General features: G+C 50.5%; 1 protein-coding gene across 16 annotated transcripts in view; it reads left to right on the top strand.

Moving 5' to 3' along the window:
- Tns1 (tensin 1) overlaps positions 1-17,700 on the top strand; it is a 210,925-nt gene that overhangs the window by 35,275 nt on the left and 157,950 nt on the right. For all 16 annotated transcript variants that reach the window (NM_001191810.3, XM_087565347.1, XM_087565345.1 and 13 more), the window contains 1 exon segment: positions 9,704-9,818. In NM_001191810.3, coding sequence (NP_001178739.1) covers positions 9,704-9,818 — 115 coding nt within the window.

The following is a 17,700-nucleotide window of genomic DNA, read 5'->3' as shown; positions in this document are numbered from 1 at the left end:
GATGCTGAGAAAATGTTGACCTCTCTCTTCCTCCACACCTCCTCCATGGCTTAAGGGGTTCTGTGTACCCTGATATGATGGGGCTGGATCTCCCTGGGAAGGACATTGTGGTACAGGACTCATGTGTCTCTCCTGACATATGGACTCTGTCTATCTCTCCTGGAGCTAAGAACTGGTTAGCTGTGCAGTCTCGCTCATGCCAGTCAAGGCAAGATCTGGAGGAAATAGACCTTGTGCCCAGGGCATGTGGATTCACATGCTCTCTTTGGGGAGATAAGCAGATGTTGCATCTCTGAGGTCGCACATCTGTGGCCCAGAATCCTCACAAGCCCTCGCAGTCGACCTTGCTTTATTAGCTGAGGAGCAAAGCAGTGCATTATGCATAAGTTGGTTTTCCCATCAAGTGCTTCCAGTTGCTATTACAGTTAAGTGGAGTTTATTTAGAAAATAATTACACATCTATTAATTGAACGTGTTGGTGTGGGGCATGGCAGCAGACTGCAGCCCTTCCTTCTAGAGAGGACACTGGCTCTCAGACTGGAGAGTGGCTCCTTGGGCCTGAACCAGAGACTGGAACCAAGCTCAGTCCTCGCCCTGCTCTGAGCGAGCTCAGTTGCCGAGCACTGGTCCCTTGAGCTTTCTGGACCTCACAGAATCTTGGATAGTGTTCTCCAAGGCCAGCTGCAGACCATGACAGGTTCCAGTTTCTAAGCTGGGTTCCTTTGGAGGGCTGAGTGGATATTTCAGTTATCCTGATGAGTCCTCTTTCTTGAATGGTTCTGGCCATGCATCTCCTCCAATGACTTCCTGCTCTGAACTTTCACCCTCTACTTCTCTTTGCCTGATGGTGGGGGTGGGGTGAGGCTGCAAGGCCCTAACCAGCACCAGCATCCAAACTCTACTGTTGCAAAGATCCTTAAAGACCTATGAGGCGCACAGGTCAGAGGGAAATAACACATTGTCTCTTTCATGGGACTGACAGGAAGTGCCATGTGCCTGGGTTTAACCCTGTCCCAGCACTCCTGAGCTGTGTGACTGTGGCTAAACTCTTCACATCTCTGTGCCATGGATTTTCCTACCTACCTTTAGGGCTGATAGTTTTCTCCCTTACTGTTAGAGATGGATCCTAGGTCCTCACGCATGCTCGATGAGTGTTCTGTTGCTAAGCCATGCACCCGGGTATTAAATGTTCACTGGGAATCCACATATGTTTAGGAAGATGCCTCTCACACACTAGAGCGCAATAAATGATGGCTCTCCCAATACCAAGCAGGAGAAGCAGGATAGAACCCAATCTCTTGCTTACCCAGCTAGGGCTCTCGTTCTGGAAGTTCTACATGGCAAGGCATTCGGGTCAATGAAAATGGGGTCATATAATGGTACAAAGGATCCCAGTGTGCAGGTCTTCCTCTGCAGAGGATACAGCGTGACTTGTCTGGGTTCAAATCTCACTTCTGTCACTGTGATGGTTCTTTGTCAACTTGGCATCTGGGAAGAGGGAGGCTCAGTTGAGTTGTCTCCATCAGTCTGACCTGTAGGCAAATCTGTGGGGCATCATCTAGACTCATGATTGATGTGGGAGGCTCAACCTACTCTAGGTGGTGCCACCCTTGGGCAGATGGGGGTCGGTTGTATTTAAATGTAAACCTAAGAAGCCATGGAGAGCAAGCCAGTAAGCAGTGTTCCTCCATGGTCCAGTTCTCTCTCTGTGGTATCCATCTCTGTACATTGCTTCAACTTGCACAATTTCTTTTGAACCTCACTGGTTCTGTGAGGTAGAATGGGACAAGCCGTCCATCTTTGGTCTATAGAAGGGGAATCATGGAGGGAAAGAAGGGTGTTTAAGGCCACCTTACCAATGGGCTCAGTGTTCCTGAGACAAGGGAATGGGTTGGGGCAGCCATTGAATCTTTGGGTAGACGGAGATCTTGTCTAGCACCCTTGAAGGCTAGAGATGGCTTGGGAGATCACATAGTGAGAAAATCAGTTAACTGCTTGTCATTTAAGCTCCTTCATGCCCTGTCTATCCACTGGGAGACCTACGTGCTTCAATGACTTATAGCCAACTGATAACTTGTATGAGTGTTACCAAAAATCAGGACTGGGAAGGGAATGGTTAGGAAAGATCTCTCACATCAGACATGCATCCACACACACACACACACACACACACACACACACACACACACACACACACACAATACATGCGTGCATACATACATACATTTTTGAAGGTGGTCTACGTAGCTGTGGCCAGTCTTGAACTCACTATGTATAAAGAATGATCTTGACTTATACTGATTGTCCTGTCTCTACCTCTGAAGTGCTGGGATTAGAGGTAGTTAGGACCATGCCTGGTTTTTTTATGGTGTTAGTGATAAACCTAGGGATGTGGCATGCTGAGAAAGCTCTCTACCAACCAAGCTAAGTCCCCAGCCCAGTTGATGTTTTGTAGAGACCAGGTCTTGCTGTGTAGCTCAGACTGGCCTTGGGCATGCTGTATAGTCTAGGCTGTGCCATCCCTTTCTGCCTCTGTCTCCCTGCACTGCCATTACAGGTGTGCGTGTCATCACATAGTTCAGGAGAGAAATTTTTTTTTTTTTTTTTTTTTTTTGGAGCTGGGGACCAAACCCAGGGCCTTGCGCCTGCTAGGCAAGCACTCTACCACTGAGCTAAATTCCCAACCCCGTGTATAAATCTTTTGTTTGTGTGTATGCATGTATGCCACATACCCATGGAATTCAGAAGAACTGGAGTTACAGATGGTTTTCGGCTACTACATTGGTCAGGTCCATCACACAAGCACCAAGCAGATACAAGTTTAAAGTAGATCGACAGAAGAAGGGGCCTCTCAGAACACAAGTATAGGAGTTAAAAAAAAAAAAGATTGGTAGTGGTTGAGACAAGGGACCAGTAGATTACCCTCGAGCCAGGCACGCCAGCGTGATAGAATGCCAGTCCTCCTTCCTGGGATTGTCACTGAGGGACTCTAGGGACACTCCAATCAGAGATCACACTAATGGCAGGGCTTGGGGACTTGGGGCATTGCCTTTGATAGACTAGAGTTTTTGTTGCATCTTAGCTCATCTACATGACTTGGGCAGGTCCTCAGCCTCACTGAAGTCACTGTCACTGTAAGGGACAAGGAGGGAGCTGCACCAGCCTCTCACTGTGTTACCTGACCTCAGGTTGTCTACATCTCAATGACCTCCTGGCTCTGTAGCTGATCTCACTTAGGGAAGCGGAGGGTTTTAATGCAGCACACCAGGGACCAACCTGGGAAAGAGCCAGGGAGGGAGGAAGGAAGGGAGAGAAAGAGCGATGGGGTGAAGGAGGCCGGGAAGAAGAGGAGAGGGGAGGAGGAGAGAGAGAAGGGAGATGGAGATAGAGATGTCAAGGGTGAGGAGAGATGGAGGTGGAAGGGTGGGAGGCAGGCCCTGGGCTGGGTCTAGACAGGCTCCCCATGAGAGTTCCAACTGATAAGCTTAAAGCCACCAGGCAGGAGGTCTAGAAGGTGGCACTGATGAGGAGACGAGGAGGTGGTTCCTGGATTGTTTTGTGCAGTCTGTGTATGGTGAGAGGGTCAGTTTAGCTGGGCCAGCCAAATGGCAGTATGTTGCCAGGAAGATACTGGATAAGACAGTGGTCAGGATGGCTCACACCGACGAATCAAGCATCGGTGTTGAACCAGACCCTGGTCCGAGGCCTTCTAGTTCTAGTTCTAGTTCTTCTAGTTCTGCCTTTGTGTGAGAAAGCTGAACTCGTCTTTATTTTTTTCCCAAAGATTATTCAGTATAATATAAATACACTGTAGTTGTCTTCAGACACTACAAGAGGTTATGAGCCACCATGTGGTTGCTGGGATTTGAACTCAGGACTTCTGGAAGAGCAGTCAGTGCTCTTAACCACTGAGCCGTCACTCCAGCCCATGAACTTGTCTTTAAAATGGATGCCAAGGGGTTGGGGATGCCCCTTAGTGGTAGGATGCTTGCCTAGAATGAGGGAGGATATGAGATTCTAGATGAAGTCCTCAGTACTGCTATTTTTTTAAAAGATAATCAATTTATCTTTATTTTATGTGCATTGGTTTTTGGCCTGTATGTGTGTCTGTGTGAGGGTGTCAGATCCCACGTGGGTGCTGAGAATTGAACCTGGCTCCTCCAGAAGAGAAGGCAGTGCTCCTCCCCTCTGAGCCATCTCACCAGCCCCACTTACTAGTTTTTAAAAAGGCTATTGAGACATGGGATGGCAGTTCGGGGCTGCAATGGGTGGGCCTTGGAGGGGGTCACAGCCTGTGTGGATTTGGGGTGGACATTTGGGAGTGGGCAGTGGGCAGGAAGAGTGGATGGATGTAGAGGATGAGTCTCCTACTTGTGAGCAGCGGATGCTCCCTGGACATCTTGGGGAAACATTTCAGGGTGTCACGGCCTCTGCAGAGTTGTAGTTGTTCTCCTCATGGTGTTGGGAGGTCCTGGAAGCTATGACAACAGCCCTGGGCAGAAATGACAAGGTTGGGAAGGGTCAGAGGCAGCAGAATTGGAAAGCAGGGGACAGACAGGTCTGCGAAGAGAATTAGGAGGCAAAAGTCACAGGACCTGGCAACTAGCTGCTGGGAGTGTGGGGGAGGGGAGGGGAGGGAGGGGCTGAGAGTGACTCAGAGTTTTCCACCAGGGTGACCAAGAACATGGGCAGGCCCTTAACTGGGGGCCCAAGAGGGAGGCAACTGTGTTCTATGTGAAGGTGAGGTTTAGAGGAAGAGGCCTGAGCGCAGGCACTAATGCTCCCTGGCTTAAGGGCGAGGGAACCTTGGTGGGCCAGGTCGCAGGGAGAGAGAAGGTGATACTTACCTCGGTTTTTGGCTATCCCGTTTCCTAGGTTGCCCAGCTCTCAGGCTAGAAGACTTCTGTCTTTTTCTAGTCAGCCAGAGCTGGTTAGCCTCCCGAGGAGGGCAGAACTGGGGAATTTTCTCATCATGGGTGGACCCCTTTAGCACACAGCTCTTTGCCTCTTTGCCCCTTGAGGCAGGGAGTTGCCTGCAAGCAGCTTCTCCCGACCAGGACCAGGGCCTGGCTGGAGCCCTCGATGGTCCAGCCAGTTGTGCCACACCCTCTGGCTGGCTGAATGGAGAGAGAGAAGGGCCGAGATGGGCCAAAGCCTTAGGCTTTGAAAGTCCTCTGCTGCTGGGGCTTATGGGAGAGTGGCTTCCAGCTGGATCCCTTCCCTTCTTGCTCTGACTCTGGCGTATAGGGTGCTGGAGCCACCAGGACACCCCTCTCTTCATGTGGCCATGTCTCCTTGCCTCTGGGCTTGCCTGTTAATCCATGGAGGGCAGGGCCTGGCTCTGCCCCATGTAGCTGTTTGCCACCCGTCAGGAAAACAGCAATTGTCCTGACAAGCCGTCGCCCTTGGATGGCACTGCACGTTTTATGGGCTTGTGGGCTTTCCTGGATCTCAGGAGCAGCCCCACATGGGCAAGGAGGGCAGGGTGCAGCCAGACTCAAACACCAGCCTGCTCTAGTGGCAAGCTCTGACGCTGGTCTGTAGGGTTGTGACATCTTTGTATCAGAGATTGGAGGCTAACCCACCCTAAACCATCTCCACCATTCTGTGACATTAGAATCCATGTGTTAACCCTTTCTCCAGCATCAGTGGATCCTCTACTTCTTAATGTGGGAAGCTGGGGCTGGCGGGGTCCCTGCTTCTCATTGGAGATGACAGAGCCAGCTTTTCTTCCCACAGATTTTTATAGCCTGTCCTTAGGGGCCTAACATGTCCTCATAGTCTCTACTCGTGCAGCTGCCGACACAGCCCTCCCTCCTAAGCGCTAAGTTTCGCATTGTGTTGAGGACTCCACTGTATTCCAGGCCTAGTGTTCTCCTATCAGAGCTGAATGAGGGGGAAGTCACCCAGAACTGCTTAGAGGACCTGAGGATCTGACGAGTCCTGGAATCACCATTAACCATGGTGGGCAAGTTTATAAACTCAGGTTTTCCAGGACAGAGAGACAGTATTACAGTCCCAGGCAGGAGCCTGGATAATCTCTTAACAGCCTGGTCTTTTAACACTCGCCCCCTTCCTGCCCACTAGGCTGTAAGGACTTTCACTGTGCTCTGGGGGAAGGGACTTTTCCTTAGGCTTTGGGGAAAAGGCTGGACTTCGGGGTATAGGGAGGGGAGTTTTGGAAGGTTAGCTAGACTGTCGAATTCTGTTTCTTTTAGTGGGGAGGAAGAAAGAGGCTTGGGATTTCCTGCATCCCTCCCTCGTATAGCTCTCCAACTGGTCTGCAAGTTCCCTCTCTGTTTCACCTCCCATCCCATGCCATGGCTGGGGCCCCTACTGGGCAATGTCAGACAAAATTGACCAGGAAATCTGACAACCAAATTCTGAGATGAGAAAGTGGGAGGACAGACAGCAGAATGGAAGGGGATAGAGGCTCTCTACCCTCACTGAACCCAGGCAATAGCTGTCTGAGATAGCAGACCCCTGGCTGGAGCTGGAAGGCCGGGTATTCAGGACTGGCTCAGTGAGTGCTGTGCTCAGTATGACCACCAGGAGGCGCTCCTGGCATCTCCAGTCTCTTCTTGGTTTGCTCTACTTCTGCTCTGGACTAATCTGTTTCCTTCTGCCTTTCACCTAGTCTGCCTGTCTGTATTGATTTCAAAACAATCTTAAGTTTCAGAAGAGTCGCAAACATGGCACCAAGATCTTTTTCTCTCCCTTGAGGGAGTGAGTTGCTGACCCTCACTCCATTTTGAAGACCTCCTTGATCTCCCAGGAACTCCTGTTTCAGGGGACACTTAGGTCGGTATCAGAGGTTGACAGCATGAAGATGCCATTACCATCTAACTCTGAGACACTATGGTGTTTCACCGGGTGTCCCTGAGACGTCCTTACGGCCACTACAAACATCTAGTTCAGAATCAGCCAGTGCTTTTAGCTGCCGTGTCTGCAGTCGCCTCCTGTCTGGGAATCTCTGTCTTCCTTTGACTTTTGCAACCTTGTCACTTGTGAAGGCTCCGAGCCATTTCATTTCTAGACTGTGCCTCAGCTTGAGTCAGCCTGATGTTTCCTCTTGATTGGATTCAGGTTGTGGCTTTTGGCAGGACTGTCACAGAATGACACTCTGTTCTCGGTCAGCCATCACAGGGGTGCGACTTCCATTCATCCCGTCCTGGGTGACAGTGACTTCCTTTGATCCCTTGATTGGCATCTGTCAGGGAAACCTATCTCCCACTTTATTTCTGAGACAGCTTCAGGTCTGTCTTGGGCTGACCTTGAACTCAGGCTCTTGGCTGTTGGGATTACAGGTGTGCCTCCTGTTTCATCCTTTGTGACTCAAAGGTACAATGTGGGGAGGAGTTTTGAGACTCTATTCTGTTTTTATCCACCTTTCAATTTTTTCGTTCGTTATTTCCTCACAATGAGCTCTTTGAAGCCACCGATACCATTGTGTCCTGAGCCTCAGCTCTTCCCTCCTGTGGCCTTTGGGAGCTCCTGGGTCCTTCTGTCTGTCCCTCTTTGTTTCCCGCTTCCCTCTTAGCTGTGTGCCTCTATTCAGGCTTGCTCTCTGTGTACTTGTGGCCTGTGCCTTTCTCCTTCTCAGCCCTTATCTTGGTCTGCTCTGTCTGCTTCTCTGTGACTCGTCTCATTCTCAGACGGCTGCCTCCTCCTCCCTCTGTCTATTTCTTCCCGTCTCTCTGGCTTGCTGCCCCTGACCCAGTCTCTTATTGACCGCATTTCTCCATGTTTTGGTGGCACCCAGAACCTCCTCAGTGTTGTCAGATACGAGTCCCATGTTTGCTTAGTGTGTGGGCCACTCTTCCTCCTCCAAACCAAGTTGTTTCCTCTGGTCTTGGCTCAGAGCTGGGAGGCTCAGGGACAAGGTGTGTGATGAGATTTTAATGAGCAGGATTCCTCTGCACACTGCAAGGTCCGGTGGCCTGGTCTCAGCGTGTGCCCAGAATGGCCACCAGCTCTGTCTGTTCCGTGGAGAGTTCCTGTAGAGGAGGGACCAATGTAGACAGGGGAAGTGTGACAGGGAGCACTTCTTCCAGGAGGCCCCAGAGCGGGAGATGAGCTACAGAGTGGGCTGTTTCTGTGCAGGGCTTTTCAGTCTAGAGCAGTGGCTCTCAACCTTCCTAGTGATGCGACCTGACCCCCAACCATAAAATTATTTTTGTTGCTACTCCATCACTGTGATTTGTTACAGTTATGGATAATAATGTAAATATCTGCATTTTCTGATGTTCTTAGGTGACCCCTGTGAAAAGGTCGTTTGACCGCCCCCAAGGGGGGTCTCAATTCCCAGATTGAGAACCACTGGTCAGCAGTGTGTTCTCTTGTGTGCTTACAAAGAACTGACTGTCAGAGCTATGTGTTTGTAGTGCTGTCTGGAGGGGAAAGTGGTGTGTGTGTGTGTGTGTGTGTGTGTGTGTGTGTGTGTGTGTGTATGCGTGTGCATGTGCACATGCATGTGTGTATGCATATAAGATCTGCTGGTGTAGGTATATCTGGCAGGTCAGATAGGAGAACACTCTAACTTCCAATCTGTTGCTTTCCTCACACAACTGGGGGTACAGTCTCAAATAGGAATGTAGTTCATGGATTGTGGCATACGCTGTGATCCCAGCACCTGGGGGCGTGTAGGGTGAAGACAGAAGAATCCTGTGTTCCAGGGCCGCATGAGATCTTGGCTCAAAGAAATCAAACAAACAGGAAATGTAACATACTCTATTTTCATAAGGGTAGGCAGCAGAGCATACAGTTAGCATACTCAAGGCTCTGAATATTTTTTATAATGTAAAGAAAAGGAAATAAAATAAAGTCAGAAGGGCCCCCTGGACTAGGGTGAATGGTAAGTCTGAACACAGGGATATGGCATGCTGGGATGTGGGCTAGAGAGATGAGGAACCGTCTACAGGGGAATAGATAAATACACGTACTGCACTCACACGTGGAATACTACACAGCTGTGAAGTAGAAGCAATGGCTGCATCCCATCAGAACATGCACATGTTTCACGAGAGACCCCGCACACTAGATTACATACTTACAATTCCGTCTGTACCGAGTGTGCAATCCAGTGAAGCAGTTTGCTGCCGAGGGAAGTCCCAGCAGTTCAGGACCATGTATGGTTGGTGTGTAGAAGGTACATGTGGGCTGTGGGGTCGGTATGTGGAAAGTGTCGAGGGCCTGGGGTTGGTGTCAGGCAGTAGCCTTTGGAACTTGGCTACGTGAGGTGCACTGGGTAAGGTGTAGCAAGTAACATTCTTTGGGGTATATATGTTTTGTCATGGCAGAGAAGAAGATCCAGGACCTTACACTAGATCTGCAAGCGCCAGGCCACTCAGCGTTAGCTCTGCCCAGTAAAGCCGCACATTTAAACTTGGTCACTTAAGTGCATTTTAATTCATATCCTAACACTAAAGTGAGTGTGAAGAGAAACATGAATGGAAGCCTTGGAGGGCGACCTCTGGGTGTTAGAGTCTGCAGTCATTGCCTGGGTCCCGTCCACTGATACTCCTAGTCTGGGAGCCTGGGATGAGTGAACTGTCACCCTACACTATTCTAGGTCCTTTGGCATTCCTTCCTACTGGGGTACTTGATTTTTCTCTCTGTCCTGCCAGTTTTTCCTCCTCTGCCCTTGCCTCCTTTCTAGGACCCCAGCATTCACTTGATTAACCCTGGGCCTTTCTTCTCACAGCCAGAAGACCTGGAGGCCCCCAAGACCCACCACTTCAAGGTGAAGGCCTTCAAGAAGGTGAAGCCCTGTGGTGTCTGCCGGCAGGCCATCACTCGGGAAGGCTGTATTTGCAAAGGTGCGTGCTTGACGGGACCCAGGGTGTGTTGTTGTTGTTGTTGGACTGGTCTGGTCTGGGGCGTGTGGGGTCTCTGCTGAGCACGTGGGCCCCTCTCTTATCTGTTGGAGGACACTGAACACATACCTACGTGACAAGCACGCGAAGTGTGTGATGACATGGCAGGTGGTGGATGGCCTGGTGACTAATGGTAGAGACTGTATGAAGTCCAGGTCTAACATGTGGATGGTAAGCAGGTAGCATAGGAAGGTGTGTGTGTAGGATGTGGCAGTGTGTGGATGGCAGTGGTTGGGATGGGAGTCCTGTAAAGGGTTTGTGGCAGGTGGTGAGGGTCACAGAGATGCCATGGAGATTGTGTGTTTGAAAGATATGACAGTATTGGGTGGTGGTGCATACGCCTTTATCCCAGGACTCAGGAGGCAGAGGCAGGCAGATCCCTGAGTTCAAGGATAGCCTGGTCTGTAGAGTGAGTGCCAAGATAGCCAGAGAAATCCTGTCTTGAAACACCAACCAACCAATCAACCAACCAACCAGCCAACATGCCCACCTCCCCGCCCTGCTCCAAGAAAGGTATGATGGCGTGGGAAAGGTGTGTAGTTAGACCTGGAAGGTGTGGAAGGGGCGTGGCTGGCATGTGGAAAGTGTGTTGAAGGCATGCGGTTGGTGCATAGAGAGTATGTAGTTGGCACTGACAGGTGTGGTTGGTATGTGAAGGTGCATGGCTGGCATGTGGCAGGGTTGTGGCTAGCATGCGGAAGGCACATAGTGGGAATGTGGAAGGTACCAGAAGGTTCATGTTTGCTGTGTGGAAGGCATGGGGCTAGTGCATGGGAAATGTGTAGTCAGAGTATGGAAAGGGCGTGGGTGGTGCATGGAAGGCACATGACTGACATGTGCCTGCCACGCCCCCTTCCCCCCTACTGCAAAGAAGCCAAGCCACTGTCTTCCCCTTCTCGTGGTTTGGGTTGACTTTAAATAGTCCCAAATCACTGTGGGCTAACTGGGCTTGCCCACTCACTGTTGTCATGTGCTTTTTGAAGGGTCTCTGTGTCCCAGAGAGGACTGTCTTGTCACGGATCCTGAAGGGCAGTCAACACCAGTGACTAACGCCATTGCTTCCTCCACCCCCAACCCCCACCCCTGGTTACTTGCACAGATGATGTTCTCTCAGCCCTATATCCTGTCTACCGACAGGGCTGAGTCTACCGTGTGGCTGAGTCTACCGTGTGGCTGAGTCTCTGAACTCTCCAATCCAGTCTCTAGTAACTTTCCTGGGTCTGAAGCGTGTGCATCTAGTTATACCAACGCCCTGGTTAAAGCCTTTGGAGTCCTCACTACCTTTGAGACAGTGCTTACATACGGGCCTGCCAAGCTCACCCCTTGTCCTGAGCTCTTTCCTGCTCAACCTATCAGCCTGTGCTTCTCCCTGCATGTCAAAGCCCAGAGGGGCCAGGCAGGGTATGCTAGAGCCCAGAATAATCACTAAGGTACTTACTGAGGACCAAGCACCATGTGTTTATAGCATCTGCAAGAGGCTGGCCTTATACCTGCTTTATAGATGAGGAAACAGGTTGGTGGTGATTGTATCTCATGTTGGCTGGTAGGGCCAGGGTGGGCTTTCAGGATCTGAACTCGGTAGGGGTCAAGAGAAAGCAATTGAGTATGGAGGTAGGACTGTTTGACTAGAGAGCTAGGGGTGTGTGTGTGTGTGTGTGTGTGTGTCTGTCTGTCTGTCTATCTATCTATCCATCCATCCATCCATCTATCTATCGATCTATCGATCTATCTATAATCTATCTACCATCCATCCATCCATCCATCCATCCATCCATCCATCCATCCATCCATCCATCCATCCATCCATCCATCCATCCTCCAGGAAAGGCCTGAATGGTCAAAAGCATTGCAGTCCATACTCAGCCTCAATCTAGGCAACAAAAATGCTTGCAATACCCAAATCAGCCACATGGAGTCACCTTTCTCCCAAGAGATTCAGCAGGGACTTCACAAGGGATCTGGGGGAGAGAGTTTAGACTTTGCATTTTGATCATGTAACCGCCTCCATCCTGTCCTGTACCTTCAAGTCACATGAATTCATGTCTGTCTCCCCTTGCTCTCCACTTTCTTCCTCCTGGAGGCTTCCCCTCACCTGAGAGGCAGAAGTAGGAACAGGAAGAGAGGGAATCCTAGGATTTGGAGTGTGATAGTGGGCACATCTCTGGTTAGTTTCTCCCCCCCCCCCCCCCCGAGCTGGGGACCGAACCCAGGGCCTTGCGCTTCCTAGGCAAGCGCTCTACCACTGAGCTAAATCCCCAACCCTTCTTTTGGTTTTTAAATATCAGTGTCTAGCATCCCTGATGCCTTGATCCAATCGTCCTGGCTGACAGGGCACCTGACTCCCACGTGCATGGGTGCCCCCAGTTTCACCCTGAATCTTGAGGCTGAGGAAAGTCAGACCTCCAGGCAAGACACTCCACTAGGTGTCAGAACTGGGCCTCAGAAGACCTAGGGAGACCAGCGAGGAGGTGGGAGGGTGGCTCTGGGCTGAGTAACTGGGAACCTCAGCAGGAGGGCTATGTTCGCCTGGGCTGGGCTGGCGGTGGGAGGGGGAGGACTGGACCAAGTCTGCTGTGGAACTGAGAGAATGTGGTGGCATGAGGTGAGCAGACCATCTTATTTGCCTATCCACACTGCTCTCCATCCGTCTTCTCCATCTGTCCATCTGTTCTATTGTCTGTCCATCCAGCCACACATTCTGTCCATCTGTCCATCCATCATCCACTCATCTATCCATCCATCCATCCATCATCCATCCATCCATCCATCCACAATTCATTTTACTCATAGACTCATTAACTTTATCCTGTTGGTCCATCCACCCATCCGTCCATCTGTCCGTCCATCCATCCATCCGTCATCCATGCATCCATGCATCCATGCATTCATCCATCCATTGATCTACCCAGCCAGGACCACCAGATATGCATGTACAACCTGTTTCCTAGCAGAGGGGCCATGGTTACCAAGTCCTTGTATGGCTTCTGGGACTTGACTGGGCCAGCGAGGGAATGAAGAAGAGACAGGAACATATACACAGAGAGACAGAGTAGTTGGGACAGGGTGGACTAGGTTCTCTGATGGAGAAACTTCCACAGTCGAGCAGTTTAGTGTGTTTATTAGACAGCTGAATGGTGTGTGGGGTTAGTTTGTACATCTGAAGGAGGAGGCAAGTTTAGCGGTCTCTGTAGGAGCCTCTCTTGTAGTGGGGCAGTCTTCAGGCTGTAAACTTCTTGGAGGTTGGGAGAGAAAGCCACAGTGTATATTTTCTGCCCACTGTCAACATTCTCACTCAGACTAGAGGAAAGCTTTGCCACCCCTCTGAGTGGGGGTAGGAGGGGCTTTGTCAGTTTCCTAGGGGTCTGAGGCATTGGTGCCCTTGACATGACTGTAGCCCTCAGCAGTGCACATTCACTCCAGGTGCATTCACTCCCGGCTTGCTCCACTCCCCATACATGGTGCACTTTTATTCTTTGTTATTAGAGGGTAACCTGTGTTTTCTGGGTCTTTGAGTCTTGGGTGGCTGGGGCATGGACTGTCAGCATCTGGAACCCAGTCTCCACAGGGCCTCTCTACAGCCGGGAGGAAGCCCTGGTTCTGAGGAGAGGGGCTGTCACTTGCTTACCCTTTGCCTAGTCCTCCAGCTCTCCACTGATGTCCTCCAGCTCCACTGATGTCCTCCAGCTCCACTGATGTCCTCCAGCTCCACTGATGTCCTCCAGCTCTACCGTTGTTGTCCTCCTCCCCACCCTGCACTTGGCATTCCTGCAGCTGAAGTAGGCAGGAGAGAATCATGGAACCTTCAGTGACATCCTGAAACATAAAAGACAGACTAGAGATAGAAGGAAGGCTGGATCTCTGGGTGGACAGAAGGAAGGAAGGAAGGAAGGATGGATGGACGGATGGATGGATAGATGGATGGATGGAATGATGAGTGAGTTGATGGATGGAAGGGTGGACTGTAGGTATGTATTGAATTTAAGGATGGGTGGCTGGCTGGCTGACTGGCTGGAAGGATGCATAGATGGGTGAATAAGTAGGTAGGTAAATGGATACACAGCAATTGACTTTTGGGAACCTGATCAGGTGATAATGGGGGTTTAGCAAGTTTTGCTGAGAGCCATTTGGCAGGAGACTTGGAGACAAGTGTTGCAGGTCAAGTTCAAGCACAGGGTGCTCTGCCTGAGATTTTCCGGCCCTAAGGGAGCCCAGTCATTTCCTCTTTAGTGCTCAACTGACCAGACAGGGCTTACCCACACTTCAGAGGGTACCATGCTCTGCTTGGAGACTGTTTTAGTTAGGGTTTCATTGTTGTGAAGAGACACCATGACCAAGCCAACTTTTATTTATTTATTTTTTTTGGTTCTTTTTTTTCAGAGCTGGGGACCGAACCCAGGGCCTTGCGCTTCCTAGGCAAGCGCTCTACTACTGAGCTAAATCCCCAATCCCCAAGCCAACTTTTATAAAGGCAAACATTTAGTTAGGGTTGGCTTACAGTTTCAGATGTTCAGTCCATTATTAACATGGCAGTGTGTAGGCAGACATGGTGCTGGAGAAGGAGCTGAGAGCTCTATATCTTGATCCAAAGGCAGCCAGAGGACAATGAATTCCACTGGGTAGAACTTGGGCATATATAGGAGACCTCAAAGTCCACCCCCATAGTAATGTGCTTCCTCCAACAGGACCACACCTCCTAAAATGTCTTACTCCCTGTTGGTCAAGCACTCAAACACATGAGTCTATGGGGGTGGGGCAAACATACTCAAACCACTACAGAGCCCATTACTAATTTAAATGTCAATCTCAGTTCAAAAATACCTTACAGAAACACTTAGAATAGTGTTTGACCAAACATCTGTGCACTGTGGCCTTTGCATACCTCCAGGACCGAGCCACAGGCGGGGCACACCGGAGGCTCAGTGAACAGATGGGTGACCCGGTGCCTGGGGAAGAGCCAAGGCCTGGCATGGTTATGGCCAGGTCAGGTGCACACTGCGGCTGTGTGTGCTTTTTCCGACCCAAGTTCTAGAGGAAAAGGCCATTTAGATCCCAACAATGTGGTTTCCTGTGTTCCCACCCCAGCCCAGAGCCCCACAGCCCAGCTGAGACAGAGCAGGCCACAGGAGGGGTTGGGGTGCAGTTCCCCACAATGACGTGATCAAATGTTCTTCCTAAAGGGGCTTGCTCCTTCAGGACCTTGCTGGCCATGCTAGTTAGGCCAACGGGCAGTCTCCAGTGTCTCACCTCAGGGATCTGGCACAGGAAGGCATTGTGGATAGATCTATGGCTTTGGTGCCCTCCAAGGACCTGGGAGGCCACAGTTGATCAGGTGTCTACCTTTCTCAGGAGTCTGAGGGAATCTGGAGACTGGAGACAGGGCAGGTTTTTCTCTGCTCTGACTTTTACATCCTAGGGCCTAAAAGGAAATTAGAGAATTGTATCCCAGGAGGCTGCGTTACTGCCAACCCCCAGGCTACCTGTCTCAGGCTAGAATGAGAGCTCCCCTTCTTGGAGGGAGAGGACTGGTAGTAACTGATGTGGGGTGTCTGCCTGTCTGTGCTACTGTACCGTATTACTCGGACTGTCATTTGCAAACAACAGACACTTGTTACTAAAGTTCTAAGCCACAGGTCCAAGACCAAGGCTCTAGTCCTGATACCCAGGGAAGGGTCTACTTTGCTTCCACTAGGGTTCCCAGTTGCTGCATGCCCTAGAGGTCAGCAGGGGGCAGCACTGTGTGGCAGGAGGGTGGAAGGCATGGGGGCTCCTAGCACTGTCTCTGTAGACTTGGGTTCCAGCACAGGAATCTAGCAGGGACACATTGAGACCACAGTGCGGGGACAGACCAGCATGGGTGAAGCAGGCTGCCGGAGCTGGGACTGAGGCCCATCTGATCTGGCCTCCTAAGGCCAGGAGTAAGGCAAGTGGATGAGTGGCTCACCCTGGGTGTGGGTGTGGGGGTGGGGAGGTGGGAGTGGGGACTCTGGCCACTGAGCTCTGGTGACAGCTGTAGTATCTGAGGTTCTAAGGAAACATTGTAAACATTGAGCCTCATGGGCAATGGTGGCATACTCGTGCCTTTATTCAGCACTGGAGAGGCAGAGTTCGAGGCCAGCCTGATCTATAGAGCGGGTTCCAGGACAGCCATGGGTATACGATAAAGTCCAAACAAAACAAAACAAAAAAATTGAGCCAACTAATTATAAGGGTGCAGGCCTAAGGATCTTGCAAGCTACCTGTGAGAATAAGAGTCTGAGACCAGAGAGATAGTGACTTGCCCAGTGGTCACACAGCAAAATGAAAGTGGTTAGGACAGGACCCCAGGTGTCCCTTGTAATAATTAGAGCCAAGTGATGGAGATCCCGTTGACCACAGTAGTTTGAACATACAGGAGTCTGACCTGTCCTCTGAATGCTTACTGGCGTTTTAGTTCCCTGAGGCCAGCTTTGGTTCAAAAACATGGGAGAAAGTTCCAGAAACAGTTTCTTAGTTTGAGATGGTTTTTGTGCCTGGGTATTGCTATGTTCTTATGGTGCTGGTAGTGGTATACATAAGGCTCCAATTGAGCAGAACCCCCTCTGCTGCAGGGAAGCAGAGTGTGTGTGTCTGTGTCGCATGCACGCACGTGTGTCTCTATGTATGTGTGTAGTGACTCTGTACAGGAAGGGGGGGGACCATCTATGAGTGGATAATTATCTAGAGGGGCATTTTGAACTGGGCCTTGAAGCAGATACATGAGTTCACCATTCCAGACCTGTTCCTTGCAGACTCAAGAGGTTCATATGGGAAGGTTGGTATGGCAGGAACAGATCCTTTGGGGATACTGACTGGGGTAGAAGCTTGACCAGGCTATGGAAAGGAGTTGGTTCTAGATAGGAATGTGGTGAAACCTGTGTGCCTTTGCCTACGCTGCAGCCATGAGGCAAAGAGCGAGTCAGGAAGGGGCATCGTCTCTGTATTGCACTCAGGGGCCTAACTTCCACAGGCTTGGTTTCTTGAGCTTCTGTTCTTGTGTCTGAGCAATAGGCAGCAAGAGCAAACGCTCGTTTTGCTCATGGTTTCAGAGGTGTTAGTCCACTGTGTTGGTGTGGACTGGGGGTGGGGAGGCATGGCTGGTCAGAGCAGCTCTATTCACGCTAGCCAGGAAGTGGTAGTGGTGGGGACGCCGGCCTGTGGTGTCTGCTTGTTCTCTTTTCTCCCTTGTATTCCATCTCTTCTCCATGAGATGGGGTACCCACATTTCCCCTCCCTCTCTGGAAGAATAGCCAGACCCAGAGGTGTGCCTGCATGGCCTCTGGTGCTTCCCAACCAAATCAAGTTGTTAATGAAAATTAACCAACTCAAAGCCCAACTCTTAGTGCTTCACCCTTTCCCTAATAGCACCATGTGCTGATGACTAAGCTTTAAAATTCAAGCTTGATGAGCAGCTGGGACCGATGGCCGGGGTGGTGTGGTGTTGATGGTGCGTGCATGCGTGCATGTGTGCGTGCATGTGTGAATAGTCAAGCTTACTCAAGCCAGGGCTGGAGAAGTGAGTGGCTCAGCCCTGGTTGCTTTTCCAGAGGACCTAGCAATTCTTAACACCCACACAGGAGCTCCCGATCATTTCTAACTCCAGTTCCAAGGGATCCAACTCCCTCTTCTTGCCTGGAAAAGCAACCAAGGATACACATGATGCATACAAATGCATTTGGCTAAGATATCGATACACACAAAAATTAAATAATAATAAAAAGGTTATGCAAATCAGCCCTGTTGGAGTAGTGTGTGGGGGTGGGGTTAGCAGAGGATGTGGATCCCCCTCAGAGTTGGTTACCACACTTCC

The sequence above is a fragment of the Rattus norvegicus genome, chromosome 9, assembly GCF_021556685.1.
Source record: "Rattus norvegicus strain SHRSP/BbbUtx chromosome 9, alternate assembly SHRSP_T2T, whole genome shotgun sequence".
Classification (NCBI taxonomy): Eukaryota; Metazoa; Chordata; class Mammalia; order Rodentia; family Muridae; genus Rattus; species Rattus norvegicus.
Note: the sequence above shows the minus strand (reverse complement) of the source record. Positions and strands in the feature narration are given on the sequence as shown.